Source organism: Aythya ferina, assembly GCF_964211825.1.
Source record: "Aythya ferina genome assembly, contig: HAP1_SCAFFOLD_37, whole genome shotgun sequence".
Classification (NCBI taxonomy): Eukaryota; Metazoa; Chordata; class Aves; order Anseriformes; family Anatidae; genus Aythya; species Aythya ferina.
The window spans coordinates 994,277-1,017,297 of NW_028181461.1; the positions used below are offsets into that span (position 1 = coordinate 994,277).

At 48.1% G+C, this 23,021-nt stretch overlaps 2 protein-coding genes across 2 annotated transcripts; both read right to left on the bottom strand.

Annotated features, from left to right (window-relative positions):
* Positions 1 to 7,764: 7,764 nt before the first annotated feature.
* On the bottom strand, positions 7,765 to 8,679 carry LOC311428267 (olfactory receptor 14C36-like; the record flags this gene model as incomplete). Its single annotated transcript, XM_084539797.1, has 1 exon — positions 7,765 to 8,679. The coding sequence occupies one exon, from the start codon at positions 8,677 to 8,679 to the stop codon at positions 7,765 to 7,767; it is 915 nt and encodes a 304-aa protein (XP_084395923.1).
* A 9,326-nt stretch (positions 8,680 to 18,005) lies between these two features.
* On the bottom strand, positions 18,006 to 18,971 carry LOC311428268 (olfactory receptor 14A16-like; the record flags this gene model as incomplete). The annotated part of the gene is made up of 1 exon (XM_084539798.1): positions 18,006 to 18,971. The coding sequence occupies one exon, from the start codon at positions 18,969 to 18,971 to the stop codon at positions 18,006 to 18,008; it is 966 nt and encodes a 321-aa protein (XP_084395924.1).
* Positions 18,972 to 23,021: the final 4,050 nt, after the last annotated feature.

Sequence of the window (23,021 nt, forward strand, 5' to 3'; positions counted from 1 at the left end):
GCACTCCCATAATGGCAAAACATACCGTCAGATGTGTACACACATGGAGTGCTCTTTCTCCCCCCTGCGCAGTTGCTCTGCATGAATCTTGAAAAAGTATCAATACTCACATGCACATACCTTTTAGTACCAAATTCCGTTACATGTGTTACATCCATTTGCCATACATTAGTGCCTTAACACCCCATGGATTAATACCCAAACCTAACCCTGGTCCATGGTGACTACAAGAAGGGCACGCTCTTACTATGCCTTTCACCTCTGTCCAGGTAAGTCTAAAAAACCTCCGAAGACCCTTTGCATTCTGATGGAACATTTCGTGCAACACTCACGCACGTGCAAAATCACTCTCTGGCCCCACTGTGACCATACTCACCAACTTATCTGTTTGTGCATTACCTTCCGCTAACCCAATCGAGAACTGATGACTATGTATACGGATAACATAATAAGGTGAAGTTCTCCCCTGAATGGCATCTCACAGCTGCAGAAATAATGACAACAATATGTCCCTCTTAGTTTGCCATATCAAGACATCCTCTGTCCGGCTTACCATGTTGACAACATACAGAGAGTTTGAGACGATATTGATTGGCTCATACATCCAGCACCGACAAGCCCAAACAACTACTGACAATTCCAGTGTTTGTAATGAATCCCCTGTCTGCCCTGAATTAAGTATTTTTCCCAACTCCCATTCTTGTACCACACACACGCAGCCTTCCTACTTTCTGCACCTGTATCGGTGTATACAGTGCAGCCCACCACTGGTCGGGATGAGAGTCGTGGTACTACCTGCCATTTATATGATCTTATAACTTGCCAGAGAGGCCCCTTTGAGGTTCAGGAATGCACCAATCCCGGATAACCTAACACAGCTTCTTGTAGCGGTATGGACTACTGTAAACACCATTCCAAAAGATCCCGAGTCATTGGCAGACTAATGTCTCCTGATTCCTGCCTGCTGATCTCAATACTCCGAGAACGACCCTTATGTACTAACTCTGCGATAGCTTCTGCCTATGTTTGAGCACTCGTTTTTGGCTGAATCAGCCAGAAAATCCACTCCAGGACTCAAAAATCCTGTCCTATCATTCTGCTCTTGCTATCTCCTGTTTCACTTATGCTATTCCTATTACCAGTGCTGTTAGTGTCAGCGGCAACCTCCTGATACTGTTTCTGTCTGTGTCGCAACTTACTCTCCCCCTTTTCTTTTTGCCACTGACCAAGACACATGATTGCTAACTAGTAAGGAGAGTGCAACTTATGCTATACATCTGCAAGCAGCGCCAGCTGCAACCTTAGCAACTATTTGTGAAAGAGCCTGCCCTTGCTCATTTGTTAGTTTAACCTCCTGCTCTGCACTTCTTCCTCACAATAGACGTAATAATATAGCTAAGTCATCATTAGTAATCCATACAATGTGGCAACCCCACTGAATGTTACCCAGGACCGTTTGTGCATCTGTCAAATTAAGTAACACTGTAGATATATCAACTTTCTGTGGACGAATGGTAGAGTCTGATATTTTCCATCCTAAGTATAGCCATGGCTGTTTCCGTTGAACCTTCTCTGGGGCTAACTTCCACCGTTTTGCTTCTAGCGTATTCTGAATAAACTTTAGATCTGAATCCTGGAAGCATTCTGGCCTACAAAACAGAATGTCATCCATTCTGTTTTTATTCTGTGATATAATGGCAAATAATTACGTCACACCACTTGATACAGTCAGGTAAAAGATTCTTAGAAATACTAATGAAATTCCAACATGGAATGAGACCCCTACAACACCACACTCTTTGAAAACTTTTTTCAGCTGCTGACATTTATTGAGTTTCTTGTTTTCACTGCTGAGATCTGTGTCCGCCTTTTCAGGGGATCCACCCACATCCTTGGCCGAGCTGCTGGCAGTGGCCCGCAGCACCAGCAGAGGGGCCGGCGGGCTGAGGGGGGGGCGCCCAGGGGTGGAGGTTGGCGGGGGGGGAAAGCAGCGGTGGCGGTGGGTGAGCGGAGGCCCGCAGGACAGAACATGGCAGCAGGCAGAACATGGCAGCACCCAATGCGTAACCGCTTGATCAAGTAAAGTCAGAAGGACAAGTTGAAGTGACTTGGAGTGTTAATGGGCCCCACTGAGGGCCGTTACCAAGAGATTCTCCTCAGGGACTTGTTAGGGAAGACAATTGGAGGCCATGATTGCAGACAGGCAAAGCGATGTGCTGAGAAAAGTCTTGGTTGGTTTTGGTGAAGCAGAAGAGCCAAGGCCTGACCCCAGCCACTGGAGGGGAGATCCTGCACCCCCACATCCAGTTCAAGGCTCTTCCTGGGGTCTGGGGGATGTGGTGGGCAGTGTGATGCCACAAGAACAGTGGTATGACAGCTCTGAGGTGCTGCACGGGGTTGAAAGGAATCAATGAAGCCTCATCACAGTGAATATAAAATATCTCCTCATAAGTTCTAGCAAAGGGGACCTTTGTTGGGGTCTTTCATTTTTAAAAGCACCCTCTGCTTCTCCTCTGCAGGCTTTCCCATTCTGTCCAACACTTTGTCTTATTTCCTTGAAGTCTTCAGACACCTATCTCTGTTCACCACCCTGCTCTCCTCCCAGCATTTCCGTCATTTCACCAATGTCTCATCAACCCTCACCACTTGGTCCTTGAAACACAAAGCTAGGGTCTGATTAAACACACTCTTTGGGTGACCTCTGGCACCACAACATGACCATTTGAGGGACATTTCTTCCTCCTCATGGCCAGAGTCAACCTTCCAAGGTGCACTCTGTGGAAGTTTTTTCTCCTACTCTTTCCTACCACCAAAGAAAGCTCCATCTCGGCGGAAACCACTCCTAAAGTAGGCATCCCAACTCATCAGGCTCCTTGCAGCCTGTCAGCCAACCAGACACAAGTCACCTCACCAGCATCGTCCAAGCCATGGGCCTGCTGCTGGCCTTGCAGCTTCTTGGCTAGACATAGCCAAGCCTTGTGCCTCCTGCTGTCCAGTCATGGACTCAAGTAGACCAGCAGGGCTAGGGAGGTGATCGTCCCCCTGTACTCAGCTCTGGTGAGGCCGCACCTTGAGTACTGTGTTCAGTTTTGGGCCCCTCGCTACAAGAAGGACATGAAGGTGCTTGAGCGGGTGCAGAGAAGGGCGACGAAGCTGGTGAGGAGCCTGGAGAACAAGTCCTACGAGGAGCGGCTGAGGGAGCTGGGCTTGTTCAGCCTGGAGAAGAGGAGGCTCAGGGGTGACCTTATCGCTCTTTTTAGGTACCTCAAGGGAGGCTGTAGCGAGGTGGGGGTTGGCCTGTTCTCCCACGTGCCTGGTGACAGGACGAGGGGGAATGGGCTTAAGTTGAGCCAGGGGAGTTTTAGGTTAGATGTTAGGAAGAACTTCTTCACTGAAAGGGTTGTGAGGCACTGGAACAGGCTGCCCAGGGAAGTGGTGGAGTCACCATCCCTGGAAGTCTTTAAAAGACATTTAGATGTAGAGCTTAGGGATATGGTTTAGTGGAGGGCTGTTAGCGTTAGGTTGGAGGTTGGACTCGATGACCTTGAGGTCTCTTCCAACCTAGAAAATTCTGTGATTCTGTGATTCTGAGAAGAGACAGGACAACCCATCTTGGGGCCTTCTTTCTGTCTGGGTCCTCCTGGGTCTGTAGGCAGAGGGTATCCCACAGTAAGCATGCCAAGCAGGTGCCTTCTGCTGGCCTACCAGTACCACTGGCAGATGTCAGCCAAAACGTACCAATCCCAGGGAGAAGTCAAGGGTGACCTGCCACCTACAGACAGAAGTGACCTCACAGTCCCTTCCACAGTCACATTCCTCCTGCTGGGGCAGGATATCCTGAGGCAGAGCTGACTTCTCTCTAGTCTCCTAGGGACTAGATTTTACCTTTCTGGGTTAGAGATTAAACAAAGTTTTAGATGGAGTGTTTGGTGTTCTGCTTGTGCTGTCAGGTCTCTGGTTAGGGTATGGGCACGCATTATGGTTAAGGGTTTTGTTTAGGTCTGTCAAGAAGTCTAGGGTTAAATAGAACATTTTAATGTTAGTGTTAAGGGCAGTGACACTGCAAGAGAGTAAAGGTAAGGGAAAGGGACTATGGGCTGAGTTTTGCTTCAGGTGATACTTTGAGGTCTGCCTTATAGTAGTGGATTCCTGTCAGGGTGTTGGGCTAATGTATAGGTTGAGGGATTATTGTTACTGTTGAAAATACTGTAAGGGCCATATGTGACATGTTTTAAGTCAGTGTTACAGCAGCATCAACATTACATGAACTGTCTTACCTCTACAAAGGTAAGCTTCCAAGCTCCTTTTCCTTTCCTCTTCCCTCCCCCAAATTTGTCCTGGTCAGGCTACTTCTGACCTTCCCATATCAGTCATCTAACTGTGATCAGCCTTCTGATGGCTTTCATAACATCAGAGCACCTGTCTCACCTCTGTTGACTACTCTATTCCGTAGTATTAGAGTACTCTATACTCTATACTCTGTTGGCTATTCAAGTCTGTTACTATGAAAGTCTCCCATGGGAACTGTTAAGGCAGATAATTGGAAGCCATGATTACAGATAGCCAAAGGCACTGTGCTGAGAAAAGTCTTGGTTTGTTTTGGTGAAGCAGAAGGCCAAAGCCTGACCCCAGCCACTGGGAGGGGAGATCCTGTACCCCCAGCACCTGCATGTCTCACTCAGGGCTCTTCCTGGAGTCTGTGGGGTAGGGTTTAATGCCCATAATATCATGTGAAGGACAATGTTATGATACCTTCCAGCGTTTTCAGATGGCTGAAAGGAGAATACATGGTCCCAATGCCATAACACGTCTCCTCATAAGCCATGGCCAAAGGAACAAAGATGTCAGTGCTGCTGAAGCCTTCTGTTCTTTTCAGAGCCCTCTGCCTTCTCCTCCACAGGCTTTCCTATGCTGTCCCACTTCTCTCTGAAGGCTGCAGACAGCCACTTCTCTTCCCCACCTGGCTGTCACTCTGCTATTCCCATGATTTCACTGATGCCTCTCCATTCTTGCCAGCTGTTCCTTCAAACACAAGGGCATGACCTGATCCAAACTCTCTCTGGGTGACCTCTGGACCCACAGCACCAGTGCCAGAGCCTCACCTTCAAGTCAAGAATTTCATCTGAGTATCTACTCTAAATCTACCCTCTTTCAGTTTAAAACCATTCCTCTTGTCCTTTCACTGAACACCCTGAAAGAAAGTCTCTCCCCAGCTTTTCTGTAGCCCCATTTAAGTATTGGATGGACGCAATAAGGCCTCCTCAGAGCCTTTTCTTCTCCAGGCTGAACAACCTCAGCTCCCTCAGCAAGTTTTAATAGGAATCATAGAATCATAGAATCATAGAATATCTCAAGTTGGAAGGGACACATAAGGATCATCGAGTCCAACTCCTGGCACCACACACGTTTACCCAAAATTTTAGACCATGTGACTAAGTGCACAGTCCAAACACTTCTTAAACTCCACCAGGCTTGGTGCAGTGACTATTTCCCTTGGGAGCCTGTTCCAGTGTGCGACCACCCTCTCAGAGAAGAACCTCTTCCTGATGTCTAGCCTAAACCCCCCCTTCTCAGCTTGACACCATTCCCTCAGGTCCTATTACTGGTGATTAAGGAGAATAGATCGGTGCCTGCCCCTCCACTCCCCCTTGCAAGGAATCTGTAGACCGTGATGAGGTCTCCTCTCAGCCTCCTGTTTTGCAGGCTTAACAGGCTCAGTGCCTTCTGCCACTCCTCATACGTCTTCCCCTCTAGACCCTTCACCATTTTCGTAACCCTCCTCTGGACACCCTCCAACAGTTTTACATCCTTTTTGTACTGTGGTGCCCAGAACTGCACACAGTACTCAGGGTGAGGCTGCACCAGTGCATAGTAGAGCAGGACAATCACTTCCCTCAACTGACTAGCGATGCCATGCATGAGAGGTGTTACAACCTCTTGATCATCCTTGCATCCTTGTCTGGACTCACTCTAATAGCTTTATATCCTTCTCATACTGAGAACCCCAGAACTTAACACACTACTCTAGGTAGGGTCTCATGAGAGCAGAATAAAGGGGGAGAATCACCTCATCCATTCTCCACCCAGACTGTATTTGTGCTTGGAGTGCCCTGACCAGGTGCAGGACCTTCTACTTGGCCTTGTTGAGCTTTATGAGTTTGCCACAGTTGTGGTTTTACTCCGGTGGGCAGCCAAGTTCCACCACGACCACTCTCTTACTCCCCCTCCTCGAAGGGAAAGGAGGAGAAAATATGACACAAAAGGCTCAAGGGTTTAGATGAGGATGGGGAGATGACTCATCAATTATCATGACGGGCAAAATAGATTCAGAGTAGGGAGACAGTAAAATTTATTGCCTATTACTAACAAGCTAGAGAAGTGAGAAACAAAGGAAAGAAACCAAAAACACCTTACGCCCATCCACCCTCTTCCACCTCATCCCCCCAAGTGGTGCAGGGGAATGGGGGAACGGGGACTGTGGTCAGTCTATAGCACTTTGTCTTCACCACTCCTTCTCGGTTGCTTTCTTCCCCTGTGCTGTGAGGTCCCTCCCATGGGATACTGTCCTTCCCAAACTGATCCTGCATGGGCTTCCCACAGGCAGCAGCTCTTCAAGAACTGCTCCAGACATGGGTCCATACCACAGGGTCCATCAGTCAGGAGCAAACTGCTCCAACCTGGCCCCCCCATGGGCAGCAGCTCCTGCCAGGTCAGCTTCTCCTGTGTGGGCTCCTCTCCATGGGCTACAGGTGGATTTCTTTTTATTTTTTTATTATTTTATTATTCTTTTTTATTTATTTTTTTATATTTATCTTTTTATGTTTTATTTTTATTCTTTTGTTGTTGTTATTTGTTTTCTTATTAGATTGACTTTACCTCAAGTGAAGAGTTCTTGCACTTCTTCTGTTTTTGACTCATATGGTGGCAGTGAGCTAATGGCTCTATGGTTTTTCCCTGCCTGCCAGGTGCAACCAACAGCAAATGAGTCCTTGCTGAGCCCTCAGTCCCTACACGACCATGCTGTGATCCTGACTTCAACACACTGAGCTAATGGAGAAACATGAAAGGCAATGATCTTTGCTGTCTATTCCTTGAAAATGTTCTTGACCACAGTTTTTTAAGAAGACATCAGCCTTCAAGCAGTGCCCTGAGAAGATCTTTTCTGAGTACTGAAACACTTCTCTGGAGACCAGCTGTGCCACTGTCGTGCCCACTTCCTGTCCCTACCTGCAGTCCCAGCACAGCCCCACAGCAGCACTGACACCAAGCTACAGGAGCAGCTGGGCCTGCCTCCACCAGGAGGGCTCAGTAGGAGAGAGTGGCAGTGGCAAGAGAGCAACTCTGCATGCACCAAGTGCTGGTGCTCCCTGGCCGTGCTGATGGGATGGGACTCTTTTCCTCTGCACACGGGCACTGCCCCTGCAGATCCAGACCAGGTCTCAGAGGAAGGACGTCAGACAAAGAAGGCACTGCAGGATCCTTTCTTTTATTTAAATTCACAGGGAGATAGGCTCCTCATGTATAGAGTTTCAGTATATACATTCAACACATACATACTGAAATGGAAGTGGGACAAATAATGACAGTTTATTGGAAATCCATAGATGAATTGAAACTAAAAAATACCAATACTAAAAACACATGCTCATATACACACAGACACACACAAAGAAAAAAGAAAGAGAATATAGTCTGTTCTTTTGATAAGTGACATTTTAAATCATTTGCAGAAGTAGATTGAAAATTAATTTCTTCTGAAACACATCAAGTCATCAGTTTCCATAGAGCTTGCTTGAGTTCCTTGTTCCGCATGCTGTAGATGAAAGGGTTCCCTACTGGAGGCAGCACCGAGTAGAGAACTGCCACCATCAGGTCCAGGGATGGGGAAGAGATGGAGAGGGGCTTCAGGTAGGCAAACATGGTGGTGCTGACAAACAGGGAGACCACAGCCAGGTGAGGGAGGCACGTGGAAAAGACTTTGTGCTGACCCTGCTCAGAGGGAATCCTCAGCACAGCCTTGAAGATCTGCACATAGGACAACACAAGGAAGAAAAAACAGCCAGATGCTAAAGAAAAACTCAATACAAGTGCCCCAACTTCTGTGAGGTAGGCATTTGAGCAGGAGAGCTTGAGGATCTGGGAAATTTCACAGAAGAACTGGTCCACAGCATTGCCTTGGCAGAGGGGCAGTAAAAATGTAATGGCCGTGTGCAGGACAGCATTGAGACAGCCACTGCCCCAGGCAGCTGCTGCCATCTGGACACAAACTCTGCTGCCCAGCAGGCTCCCGTAGTGCAGGGGTTTGCAGATGGCAATGTAGCGGTCGTAGGCCATGATGGTGAGAAAACAATATTCTGCTCCAACCAAGAAGACAAAAAAGAAGACCTGTGCAGCACACGCTTGATAGGAGATGGCCCTGGTGTCCCACAGGGAATTGGCCATGGCTTTGGGAACAGTGGTGGAGATGGATCCAAGGTCAAGGAGGGCAAGGTTGAGGAGGAAGAAGTACATGGGGGTGTGGAGGTGGTGGTCACAGGCTACAGCTGTGAGGATGAGGCCGTTGCCCAGGAGGGCAGCCAGGTAGATGACAAGAAAGAGCCCGAAATACAGGAGCTGCAGCTCGCGTGTGTCTGCGAATGGCAGCAGGAGAAACTCAGTTATGGAGCTTCTATTGGACATCTGCCTTTCTGGGGATGTGGTCCTGCACAAAGAAGAGAAAGAACAGTAATAACGTACAACCGACTTATCAGAAGAAAACTCATCCCATCTCTTATTTAAAATTGCCAAAAACATTATCCACTTCCAGGAAGTCATTTGGCAGGTTCTTTTCATAAGTTCTTCCTGATGCTGCCTGAGGGTATCCCTGTGAGCAGGGGACTCCTCTGTGGGAAATGGAAGAGTCAGTTATGCCCTGGCAGAAGTAAAGAGGAACACAGAGTAATCTCAGACTCACTTCACCCCTGATATCAAAGAATTTTGCCCCAGTGTTGCTCCCAGGTCACCTAACTTCAGATCAGATATATATATATATATATGGATATATATTTTTTTAATTTTCCTTTTATGGGGTCAGATTGTTTGTTGTTGCTACCCCACCACACCTGATGAGTTTTTCTAAAACAGAAATCCTGGGCATCTGAGTCTCCTGCAAAATACTGAGAGTCCATTACCATGAAACCTGCCTCCCCTCCTCTGCAGGAATCTGAAAGCACAGACTGCAGAAAAAGACTTACCCTTCAGATAAATCAAGCCTCAATCTTCCTCTTGAAATGCCCTCTCATAAATGCCATTCTCTAAAGCACTTCAGAAACAGAGAGAACAGTCTGGACAGATGCTGTATCAGGCATCGGATGTGCCAGCTGTAGAAGACCCCTCAGGCAACCCCACCGGCTTTGCCCTGCTGCCAGAGCCTCATGGTGTCAAGAGGCTGCAAATCTGTCCTGCCACACTCTACCCACTGTTGCTGCACTCCTCACTGCCTCCAAGCCCTCTCTCCTTCTCTCCTCTCCCCGTGCCACCTGTGGTGAGAGCCCCCGGCCCTTCTGCGCTGTGCAGAGGAGCTGCTCCTGGGCAGAGCTGTATCTCTGCAGCGCTGCCCTCTTGCCAGGAGCTCCCCTTGTGCCCAGGAGCCCAGCCCAGCTCAGCAGCACAGAACCCGACCATGGCATCGCTTGCTCTGTGCCATTGGGCTCCCTTGAAGTGTCCCCAAGGCCTCAGGGCTGACAGCTCTTGAAGGCAGCAGGGTCTCTGCTGGGGTGTGGTGCTTGAAGCAGACTGATGTCATCACCAACTGCTCCTCTCTGAACAAAAGGTAGATGGATTTTAAAAGTATGCTTTCTGCTATTAGGGTGAGGGTTTCTACCATGATGTTGTGGTTTAACCCAACCAGCAGCTAAGCACCACACAGCCATTTGTTCATACTCCCCACTCCCTCTCTGGGATGGAGGAGAGAATGCAGAAAAAATGAAAGCCTTTGAGTTGAGATAAAGACAGTTTATTAGCACAGAAAGCAAAGGAAAATAATAATAATGCTAATAGTACTACTCATAATCATGTGTACAAAACAAGTGATGCACAACGCAATTGCTCACCACCCACTGACCGATGCCCAACCTATCCCCAAGCAGCAGCTGGTCTTCCCACCCCAGCCAGCCTCCCCATATTAATTGTTCAGCATATCATTCCTCTGCCTGTGGCAGGAATAGCCCAGACTGTCTTCCCCAGGATGTTTTTTATGTGTACTACAGGGACTTTATCTCCTTCTGCAGAACATAACATGTTTGATTGGGCATGTCCAGCTTTTTTACAGATCACCTCGTGTTGACTAACCAGGTGGCTTTTGGTAAATATATTTCCCAATGTTTGAATGTCCCAGCACCCATTGCCTTCAGTGTTGTCCTTAACAGTCCAATGTATAGCTCCATTTTCCCGGAGGCTGGTACATGATAAGGGATGTGTTACACCCACTCGATACCATGTTCTTTGGCCCAAGTGTCTATAAGGTTGTTTCGGAAATGTGTCTCATTGTCTGACTCAATTCTTTCTGAGGTGCCATGTCGCCATAGGACTTGCTTCTCAAGGCCTAGGATAGTGTTCTGGGTGGTGGCATGGGGCACAGGACATGTTTCCAGCCATCTGGTGGTTGCTTCCACCATTGTAGGTGCATGGTGCTTGCCCTTGTGTGTTTGAGGGAGTGTGATGTAATCAATCTGCCAGGCCTCTCCATATTTGTATTTCAGCCATTGTCCTCCATACCGAAGAGGCTTTGACCATTTGGCTTGCTTGATTGAAGCGCACGTTTCAAAGTCCTAAATAACCTGTGCTATATTGTCCGTATAGCTATACGGTCAGGTCCACCCCTCGATCACAAGCCCACATGTATGTTGCATCTCTACCCTGATGGCCTGACATGTCATGGGCCCATCGGGCTATAAATAATTCACCTTTATGTTGCCAGTCCAGGTCCACCTGAACCACTTCAATCTTAGCAGCCTGATCCACCTGCTGGTTGTTTTGATGTTCTTCAGTAGCCTGATTCTTGGGCACATGAGCATCTACGTGGCATACCTTTACAACCTGGTTCTCTACACGGGCCGCAATATCTTGCCGCAGTGCAGCAGCCCACATGGGTTTACCCCTGCGCTGCCAGTTGTTTTGCTTCCATTGCTGTAACCACCTGCACAGGACATTTGCTACCATCCATGAATCAGTGTAGAGATAGAGAACTGGCCACTTTTCTCATTCAGCAATATCTAAAGTCAGCTGAATGGCCTTCACTTCTGCAAACTGACTCGATTCACCTTCTCCCTCAGCAGCTTCTGCAACTCGTCTTGAAGGACTCCATACAGCAGCCTTCCATCTCCAATGCTTCTCCACAATACGACAGGACCTATCAGTGAACAGGGCATATTTCTTCTCATTCTCTGGTAACTGGTTGTACAGTGGGGCTTCTTAAGCATGACCCACCTCCTCCTCTGATGATATCCCAAAGTATTTGCCTTCTGGCCAGTCCATAATCACTTCCAATATTTCTGGGTGACTGGGGTTTCCTATTCAAGCCCGCTGAGTAATCAGTGCAACCCACTTGCTCCATGTAGCATCAGTTGCATGATGTGTAGAGGAGACCCTTCCTTTGAACATCCAGCCTAGTACCAGCAGTCGGGATGCCAGAAGGAGCTGTGCTGTACCGACCACCTCCAAAGCAGATCAAACTCCTTCATATGCTGCCAACATCTCCTTTTTTATTGGAGTGTAGCGGGCCTCACATCTTCTGTATCCCCGACTCCAAAACCCTAGGGGTTGACCTCGAGTTTCCCCAGGTTCTTTCTGCCAGAGGCTCCAGGTGGGGCCGTTCTCCCCGGCTGCAGTGTAGAGCACATTCTTTACATCTGGTCCTGTTCGAACTGGCCCAAGGGCTACTGCATGAACTATTTCCTGCTTGATTTGTTCAAAGGCTTGTCGTTGTTCAGGGCCCCATTCAAACTCATTCTTCTTACGGGTTACTTGGCAGAGCGGGTTTACAATCAGACTGTAATTTGGGATGTGCATTCTCCAAAACCTCACAACACCTAGGAAAGTCTGTGTTTCTTTTTTGCTAGTTGGTGGAGACATAGCTGTTATTTTGTTGATCACATCCATTGGGATTTGACAGCATCCATCTTGCCATTTTATTCCTAAAATCTGGATCTCTCGTGCAGGTCCTTTGACTTTATTTTGTTTTATGGCAAAACCGGCTTTCAGAAGGATTTGGACTATTTTCTTCCTTTTCTCGAAAACTTCCTCTGCTGTTCCACCCCACACAATGATGTCACTGATGTACTGCGGATGTTTAGGAGCTTCCCCCTGCTCTAGCGTAGACTGGATCAGCCCATGGCAAATGGTAGGGCTGTGTTTCCACCCCTGGGGTAGCCAACTCCAGGTGTATTGGACACCCCTCCAAGTGAAAGGAAACTGGCCTGCACGCTGCTGCTAAAGGGATTGAATAAAATGCATTAGCGATATCAGTTGTGGCATACCCCTTGGCTGCTTTTGATTCTAGTTTGTACTGGAGTTCCAGCATGTCTGGCACTGCAGCACTCAGTGGTGGCGTGAGTTTGTTCAGGCCATGATAGTCCACCGTTAGTCTCCACTCACCATTAGACTTTCGCACTGGCTATATGGGACTATTGAAAGGTGAATGAGTCTTGCTGATCACTCCTTGGCTCTCCAATTGATGAATTAGCTCATGGATGGGAATCAGGGAGTCTTGGTTGGTGCGATATTGCTGCCAGTGCACAGTTGTGGTAGCAATTAGCACTTGCTGTTCTTCGACCCTCAGCATCCCCACAACAGAAGGGTCCTCTGAGAGACCAGGCAAGGTAGACAACTGTTTAATGTCCTCTGTCTCTAAGACAGCTATGCCAAAAGCCCTTTTGGGTCCTTGAAATATCCTTTCCTGAGATAGTCTATGCCAAGGATGCACAGAGCAGCTGAGCCAGTCACAATATGATGTTTTTGCCACTCATTCCCAGTCAGACTCACTTCAGCCTCCAATACAGTCAACTGCTGGGATCCCCCCATCACCCCATAAATGCAGATGGGTTCTGGCCCTTTATAGCTTGATGGTATTATAGTACACTGTGCACTGTTATCTACTAAAGCCTTCTACTTCTGTGCATCTGACATGCCAGGCCACCAAATCCACACAGTCCAATAAACTCAGTTGTCCCTCTTCTCCCCCTGGCTGGAGGCAGTGCCCCTCTAATCCTAGTCAGAATCTCTGTTTCTGTGTCTAAAGGACTGCCTGCTGGAAATTGGAGCAGCAAATTTTTCAGAGAACCTCTTTTTCCCAATTGTTTTCTTTTGCAACTCCCATACCCGTGCCTCCAGGGTCAAGGAAGATTTTCCATCCCATTTTCTCATGTCCTCTTCATGGTCATGTAGGTAAAACCACAGTGTGGCACGGGGTGTGTACCCACCATATTGTCTTCCTTGTGTGGATGAATGCTTACTCCTGATAGCTGAGACACTGCTTTGTACAGGTGGGGAAGAAAATAAACTCTCTTCAAGTTGGTGGACCTTTTCAGAAAGTTTCTCCAACGTATTCTCTTTTAGTTGGTGGACACTGGTTCGTTGAGGTGGGGAGAAAGATAAATTCTCTTTAAGTTGGTGGAATTCTTCTGAAAGTTTCTCCACAGCTGAGACACAGGCCTGTAAGGAAGAGGAGAGACTTTCTTCGTACTGCCAGAATTGTTTAGCCACTTTATCCACTGTAGGTTCCTCATCGTCTTTCCAGGCCATTATTGCCAATTGTAGTGGGTTTACGTGGCAAGGTTTTGGTAGCAGGGGACCATAGGGGTGGTTTCTGTGAGAAAGATCTAGAAGCTGCCCCATGTTTGGGAAGGGCCCCATTGTTTTCCAGATCTGAGCCAATAAGCGATGTTGTTTTGTGCCTCTGTGAGAGCATATTTAAGACAGGGAAAAAAACGCTGCGCCACACAGCAGCCAGGAGAGTGAAGGGATTGAGGAACAGCCTTGCAGGTGACAAGGTCAGTGAAGAAGGAGGGAGAGAGGTGCTCCAGGCACCGGAGCAGAAGTCCCCTGTGGCCTGTGGTGAGGACCATGGTGAAGCAGGCTGTCCCCCTGCAGCCCATGGAGTACCACGGTGGAGCAGGGTTCCACGCTGCAGCCCGTGGAGGAGACCACGGTGGAGCAGGTGGCCCTGCACCGACGGAGGCTGCTGCCTGTGGAAGACCCCTGCCGGAGCAGATTCCGGGCCGGACCTGTAGCCCGTGGAGAGGAGACCACGCAGGAGCAGGTGACCCGGCAGGAGCTGCTGCCCGTAGGGGGGCCAGGTTGGAGCAGTTTTCTCCTGAGGGATGGACCCCATGGTATGGACCCATATCTGGAGCAGTTCTGGAAGAGCTGCTGCCTATGGGAAGCCCACGCTGGATCAGTTCATCAAGGACTGCATCCCGTGGGTGGGACCCCACAGCACAGGGGACGAGAGTGACCGAGAAGGAGCGGCAGAGAAGAAGTGCTGTAGACTGACCATAACCCCCATTTGCCTGTTCCCCTGCGCCGCTCGGGGGGAGGAGGTGGAAGAGGGTGGATGGGGGGGGAAGGTGCTTTTGGTTTCTTTCCTTTGTTTCTCACTTCTCTAGCTCGTTCGTAATGAGCAATAAATCTTACTATCTTCTTATGCTGAGTCTGTTTTGCCCGTTACAATAATTATTGTGTGATTTTCTCGTCCTAATCTCAACCCTTGAGCCCTTTTCACATATTTTCTCCCCACTCCTCTTTGAGAAGGGGGAGTGAGAGAGCGGCTGTGGTGGAGCTCGGCTGCCCACTCGAGCGGAACCACGACACCAATGAGCTGGCATATGATGATGGTGCACTCCGTACAAACTTCCGCCACATGGGTCGTGTACACCTGACTTCATCTGGATCTGTGGATGTTTTTCTGAGGTCTGGGTCCTCATAAATCACCTCCCGTACAGCTCATTCCCTCAGGTACTGGATTCCCTTCTCCATAGTGGTCCACTTGCCTGGTAAACGTACAGGTTCTTCTTGGAAGGGATACCTTTCCCTCACAGCTGAGAGGAGATGCCTCCAGAGGTTGTGAGATTGTGCTCCATCTGCAATTGCTTCGTCAATGCCTGCATCTCTAGCAAGGGATCCCAGCCGCCTGGCTTCCCTGCCTTCTGATTCCACAAAATTGGCTCCAGTGTCCCAGCACCGGAGCAGCCAGGTGACAAGATGCTCACCTATGCAACAACCAAAATCTTTTCGTACATCTCATAGCTCACGCTGGTGTAGCTTTTGGGTAGTTACTGTTGATTTTTCGTCATCCTCATCTTCCTCCTCCTGAATCCCTGATGGCCCAGAATCGTCGTCTCTATACCTAGATTTGGCAGAAGACTCTCTGCGTTCTAAACAACCTGAATTCCTATACCATTTTTTCACCTCCTCTACAGGGGCAACTTGCACTGCTACAGCTCGTTTCTCTGACCCAGCCACAGGAGCTGGAGCAGCTGCAGGAACTGGAACTGGAGTAGCTGCAGGAACTGGAGCGGCTGCAGGAACTGGAGCTGGAGTGGCTGCAGAGTCCACCGTAGGGGTCGCAGTGGCCATTGGATCTTTCACAGGACTTGGAGTGGCCATAGGGTCTGTCACTGAGTTGATAGTAATATCATTTGCAGCTCAATAGGCATGAGTCAGGCCCCAGCACTTTACAATGATTTATGTCACTTTGGAACTGCCATAGTCATGACACCTTTTTTTCAAGCATTCTACCAGTTTTTTAGGATTTTGCAGTTGTTCAGGGGTGAATTTCCAAAACACTGGAGGTGCCCACTGCTCTAAATGCCTGCCCATATCCTCCCATACTCCCTGCCACCCACAACTATACTGCCTCCAGGCAGATCTCTGGATGAGATTCCTAAGTAGTTGTTTAAATTTAAGCAAAACCTGAAGCACATTCAGGAGGCAGAACAACAAGACCATGCTGGTCTAAGTATCCCAAGGATATTCAATATCTTGGAGAGCTACTGTAACAAGCTCGGAGGATAAGAGGGTGGTGAAGGAGAAAGGGAGAGTGAACGAGTGAGAAAAAATATCTTCCCCTTTCCCCTCCACAGATTGACTCCCTGCTGAAAAAAGGCAATAGGTATGATTGCTAATAGTTTCTGAGATATGATTTCCAAAGTATAGAGTCGACGACTTTGCTGAGTACAAATACCAAGTTAGAGTCATGACCAGATATTTCATCGTCTCATAAGCCACTGTTACAACGCACAGTACCATAATGATCTTAAACCAGGGCCCGGAGAGGATAAACAACATGACAGGGAGCACATACGGAAAATAATGTGCTATAATACTCAATTTGGAAAGCAAGTGCAGCAGAGTTGAGATTAAAGCAATCAGCATTATGACAAGTGACTATTAAACAGGTCTAATACTTATACCAATTTTAGTTTAACACACTCTGGTCAGATCTGTCGTTACCTCAACCCTTCGTGCCCCACGTTGGGCGCCAAAAGGACTGTTGTGGTTTAACCCGGCCAGCAGCTAAACACCACACAGCTGTTCGCTCACCCTCCCCCTCCCTCTCTGGGATGGGTGAGAGACACAGGAAAGTGAAGCCCATGAGTTGAGATAAAGACAGTTTATTAAGACAGGAAAATAATAATAACAATAATAATAATAACTATAATAACAATAATAAAGCAATAATGATGATAATAGTACTACTAATAATAATGTGTACAAACAAGTGATGCACAATGCAAGTGCTCACCACCCGCTGACCGATGCCCAGCCTAACCCCAAGCAGTCTGGCCACCCTCTCCCGGCTAGCCACCCCTATATATTGTTTAGCATGATGTCAGATGGTACGGAATACCCCTTTGGCTAGTTTGGGTCACCTGTCCTGGGTCTGTCCCCTCCCAGCTCTTGCTGCACCCCCAGCCTGCCCGATGGCAGGACAAAGCAAGAAGCTGAGATGTCCTTGGCTTGGTGTAAGCACTGCTCTGCAACAATTAAAACATCGGGGTGTTATCAGCACTCTTCTCATCCTAAGCCAAAACATAGCATTCTACCAGCTACTAGGAAGAAAATTGACTCTGTCCTAACTGAAACCAGGACAAGGTCCCCAGGTTCTTCTTCCTCCCCCCCCCCGACCTTCTTTTTCCTCACTCTTACTCCTTTTTTTCCCTATCTCTAAATTATGCTCCTATCACCAACACTCTTTCATACCCTACTGTTATCTGTTACCATCACCCCCCCACCCTGCCATCCCCTCACCACCTGAGAAGTGACATTTAGCATGATTTGGGTGCAGAGTTGACTACTATAGTCACATATGTTTATCATGTACTTCATTGAGCTCATTATCATATTCAGAGATCTTAACATCAATATTCATTTTACAAATAATCATGCAAAAGCTTTCACTCTAGACATTATAGCTGCCAATATTTTGTTCTGTCACCAAACAGGGTTGTCCTGCCACTAGAACACTCCCTCCTTCAGCTGTCTCTCACACCAAGATTGTGGATCACCATCTTTAAGTTTATACAAGAGAAAGCAGGAACAAGCTGTTCAACTCCCCTTTTGTCCTGTGTTGGTGCCTATCAGTGACACAAACAAGTCTAACTACTCTCCACACGTGGAATATCCTGAGTTGGAAGGGATTCACAAGAATCACAGAATCCACGGATCACATGGATCATAGAGTTCACACCATTTCCAGAGTCTTCTGGGGTGATTCACTAGATCCACTGATTTCAATAGAGGAATGGCAAATAATTCACCAGGCTCCTTTCTCTATGGCTGCTGTGTTACCTAGTGTAGCAGAGCTCTTCTTTGCCTGTAGAAGGGAATGAATAATGTCATATCTTTGTGGAAAACACTATGACAACTGAAGCAAAGAAATAACAAATAAAAACAAAATAAAAATAATAAAAACAAAATAAATAAAAATAAAATTAAAAGTAGAAAATCAGGGCTTGTAACAAGTTATGTTATGAGTGATATGTAGACGAAAACAGGAAGATTAATGCCTCTGAGAAACATTCTGTCATCATTTTCCTAACTGCATCCTTGAGTTCCTGGTTTCTCATGCTGTAGATGAGGGGGTTCACTGCTGGAGGCACCACTGCATACAGAACTGCCAGCATCAGATTCAAGGAGGAGGAGGACATGGAGGAGGGCTTCAGGTAGGCAAATGTGCCAGTGCTGATGAAGAGGGAGACCACGGCCAGGTGAGGGAGGCATGTGGAAAAGGCTTTGTGCCGTCCCTGCTGTGAGGGGATCCTCAGCACAGTCTTGAAGATCTGCACATACGACAGCACAATGAAAACAAAACACAAAAAGAGTAAACATAAAGTAACCACAACAAGACCAAGTTCTCTGAGGTAGGCACGTGAGCAGGAGAGCTTGAGGATCTGGGGAATTTCACAGAAGAATTGGTCCAGGGCATTGCCTTGGCAGAGGGGAAGGGAAAAGGTATTGGCAGTGTGAAGCACAGCATAGAGAAAAGTACTTCCCCAGGCAGCTTCTGCCATGTTGGCACAAGTTCTACTGTCCATTATTGTCTCATAGTGCAGAGGTTTGCAGATGACAACATAGCGGTCATAGGACATGATGGTGAGGAAAGAAAACTCTGCTGCGACGAAGAGAGCAAACATAAAAATCTGGGTAGCACAACCCAAGTACGAAATGGCCCTGGTGTCCCACAGGGAATTAGCCATGGCTTTGGGGACAGTGGTGGTAATAGTGCCCAGGTCAAGGAGGGCAAGGTTGAAGAGGAAGAAGTACATGGGGGTGTGGAGGCGGTGGTTGCAGGCTACAGCAGTGAGGATGAGGCCATTGCCCAGGAGGGCAGCCAGGTAGATGCCCAGGAAGAGCCCGAAGTGCAGGAGCTGCAGCTGGCGTGTGTCTGCAAATGGCAGGAGGAGAAACTCATTGGGGAAGCTCCTGTTGGACATTTGCAGTCTCAGGGCATGGCTGGCTGTCCATGGTGGAAAAGACAGACACAAGTTAGGTAGACTTCTGTGACCAAAACCTCTAACATATTTCACAGAACCCTCCACAGCAAGACACTCTGCTTCTTCCCTGTGAGCCATGTTTTTTTCTGTCTAAGGGTGTCAGGGATCAGGCAGATCCTCTGTGAGATCAGAAGTCAGTACTACTTTACAGCATCTGGTAAAGAGCACCAGATATGGATCTCAGGTGCACACTGGCCAGAGGTATTTCCCTATTTGCAGATCCTGAGCAGGATATCCAACAATCTTTCAAGAAACAGTGACAGTGGTTTTGGTGCTCTCTAGGTGAAAGGGTGTAGAACAAAATTGTGAGTTTCCTCAAAGACCGACAGACCTTTCAGTGTAATGTTCTCTGATCTTCAGTCATTCATTCAAACCTGACAACTCTATTACCATCCCCCTAGCTGCCCTTCAAAACAGAAAAGTGAAAGCAGAAACTTCACAGAGTGCCTTCCCTTCAGATACAGCAGACATTGGTCTTCCCTGTGAAGAATCTCCCCCAGACATGCAATGGGGCTGCTGTGGAAATGTGAGCAGCCTGATCTAGGGAGCAGCCTCTGGGCAGCAGCAGGACCCTGCCCTGTCACAGCTCCTTCCTTCCCTTCTACCCTCAGCTTCTCCCCACAGCACCCTGGGCAGCTCCCCAAGCAGGCTGAGTGCTGAGCCTGGCAGGCAGCAGAGGCCCTGCCCCGGCACACAGCCCCTGGGGCACTGCAGGGACTCTACTCTGCACCACAGCCCTGGCCACCCCTGCCTGCACAACGGCTGCACAGCCTGCCACCAGCCCTGTGAGAAGGAACCCTCATGTCCTGTCCCTCTGTTATTTACGGCAGAGAATCCCTGCTCTGGACCTTGTCATTCTTCTCTACCATAGAGAAAGCAGAGTGCTCCTGAAAGCTCCCGTAGACTGTGGGATTTGCCAGCAAATCTGGAGATGGCATCAGGAACAACAGCTGTGCTGCCCTGCAGCCAGAGACTTACCCTATTCAGGGCTGTGAAGATTTCTCCTACTGTGAGCTCTCAGCATCCCCCACTCCACACTGCCTTTAACATCTCCCTCCCTTCTCTAAGTTGTCCTTGTCCCCTGCAGGCAGTGCCCCCAGCCCTGCTGTGCTGTGCAGAGGAGCTGCTCCTGGGCAGAGCTGTCTCTCTGCAGTGCTGCCCGCTTGCCAGGAGCTCCCCTTGGGCCCAAGAGCCCAACCCAGCTCAGCAGCACAGCTTCAGCCCAGGGCCTCACTGTCTCTGCCCTGTCTTGTGTCCCTTGAGATATCCCTGGGTCTCTAGGGTTATCAACATTGAAACAGGCTGAAGCAATCCCTGATGTTCCCTCCCACAGCTGAGGAGAGATACTTACTTCCAGCAGTGTCATTTCTTGTAGCAGGAGAAGTTTCATCAAAGAATTCCCTTGTCATCTTCCACTTTTAGGCAGGACACCCAGAATGTGACTGGCAGGGATCACATTTTCCCAAGCTGAGGGAAGTGATCACAGGGAGTCAACTGATGCATCTCATTCTGAGTTTGATGTCCTAGGCCTGTAATGGGGCCCAGAACCTTCCATATCAGCCACAAACCCACATGATATGGGATTTCTCTCACCTCTGTTCAGATATGTACAAAATACTCTAGGCTAAGCTCCCACGGTAATTAAAGGAGATAGAGAAGAACAGTGAGTTGTTCAAATGCAAATGCCATTTGACATTTGAGGTGCCCGAGGATGTCCGACTAAGCAGTAATCCTTTAAGTTAGGACTTCAGAGACTGGGAATGTAGGTATTAGAGTTTTTTCAGTGTAGACTGCCTAAAAATGTGGCCTCCCTTTGTGCCTTGTCACTAACCTGGAAGCTGTCCCTTGTCATTTAGCTAAATAATATAAACCTCCCCTTTAACATATCTCTCTCATTCCCAAAAGTGGGAGTAGATTAATGGAGAAGCGGTAATTTAGAGACAGTACTTTCTAAAAGGTGTTTGAAAGCTTAGGCACATGAGTAGACTGCCCTACATCTACTATATTAGTAGGCTTAGTCAATTGAGTTGAGTGTAGAGGGGCGTTACAGAGACATCTTGATAGATTGGAACATTGGTCAGTCGCCTACAATATAAAATTCAACAAGAACTAGTGCCAGATTCTGTACATCAGGCCGTGTATTCCTGAATATACATATAGACTGAGGGACAAGTGGATGGAGCATAACTCTGCAGAAAAGGATCTCGGGGCTGATGTTCCACAATGTTCCCTGCAGGGACCATGGTGGAGTTGATCCTGCAGGAGGGCAGCACAGCTGGCAAATAGCAAGCTCACAACTCTGGTCTTCGGGAGAGCAGTCTTTGGCCTCTTGGAAGGTGAGAAGCTGAAACATCCTTGGCTTGGTGTAAGCATTGCTCTGCAACAATTATAACATCAACATGTTATCAGCACTCCTCTCATCCCAAGCCAAAAGACAGCATTCCACCAGCTACTAGGAAGAAAACCAACTCTGTCCTAACTGAAACCAGGACAGCCCCCTTTAGGTATTGGAAGGCTGCTAGAAGGTCTCCTCAGGGCCTTCTCTTCTGCAAGCTGAAAAAACACAATTCTCAGCCTGCCTTCATAGGAGAGGACCTTGAGCCCTGTGATCATCTTTGTGGCCCTCCTCTGGACTTGTTCTAATATTCCCACTTCCTTCTTGTCCTGGGAGCCCCAGAGCTAACAAAGTATTCTGTGTGGGGTCTCGTGAGAGCAGAGTAGAGGGGGAGAATCCCCTCCCCTGCCCTGCTGGCTATGCTTCTGTTGATGTAGCCCAGGATACGGTTGGCTTTCTGGGCTGCAAGCACACACTGCCGGCTCATGGTGAGCTCCACCAACACCCCCACATTCTTCTCCTCAGGGCTGCTTTCAATCTATTCTCTGCCCAGCCTGTATTTGTCCTTGGGATTACCCCAAGGACATGTGGGACCTTGAACTTTGCCTTGTTGAACTTCATGAGTTTTGCACAGGCCGACCTCTCAAGCTTGCCTATGCCTCGTCAGCCTCCCTGGAGTGCTGCTAAGAATGGCCATAAGTTCTTCAGAAGGGACAGGCAATGAAGGAGGCTCGGTGGTGTAGTGCCTGATATTAGAGAGTGTTTTGATATTGTAGAGCTCAGGGCTGGGCTCAGAGACTTTCTTCTCTGAGACTGCAGAGTAGCAGTTTCCCTGTGAATACCTGGGTTTACTTCTTTCCTTGTGACTGAGCACGCAGTGGGAGATCTCTCACTTTCAGAGGGGCTGCAGTCAGTGCTCATGCCATGCTCCGCTGTCCCTGGAGGTACCCTGGGTTCTGGAGGCAGCTCCAGATTCCCCTCTTGAAGGACACCACCTACAGGCCACATGTGGGAACAGCCCTGGCTACATAATGCAGTGACCATGCGCTGCCTCTGCTGTGAGCAGACACCCACAGGTGAGTCTTAAATCTAGCCCTTGGTCTCTGACAGGTGACAATGCAACAATGAGCCATTCCATCCTGAACCAAAGCAGAAACAGACTCTTGTAGGGAGCAATTCTTTGGGCCTATTCTTGACACTGGCTTGGCTAGGAAATTCCAGCCTTCAGGCAGTGTACATGAGTTATCCTGTTTATTACCAAAAGTGTTATGAGAGCCTTCACTGACTCACAGTTACTTGTACATGTATAAAGCATTTATATGATACAGAGCAGTTTCAGTCATTCGTTGTAGTGGGAAGAATCCAAACATTTATATCAGAATGCAAGGAGCAAAAACAGTAAAAATGACAATAAGGAAAAAGCAATTTTATTAATAATGATAAAAACAAACAAAGAAGCAAAAAAAAAAAAAAAAAAGTGTTGGAATGAGATGCACAATTTTCACTTCTGGAGAGTGAAAAAAACTTTATGAGTACTGAAAAACATTCCCCAAATCAGTTTCCTAACAGCATCCTTGAGCTCCTTGTTCCTCATGCTCTAGATGAGGGGGTTCACTGCTGGAGGCACCACCGAGTACAGAACTGCCAGCAAGAGA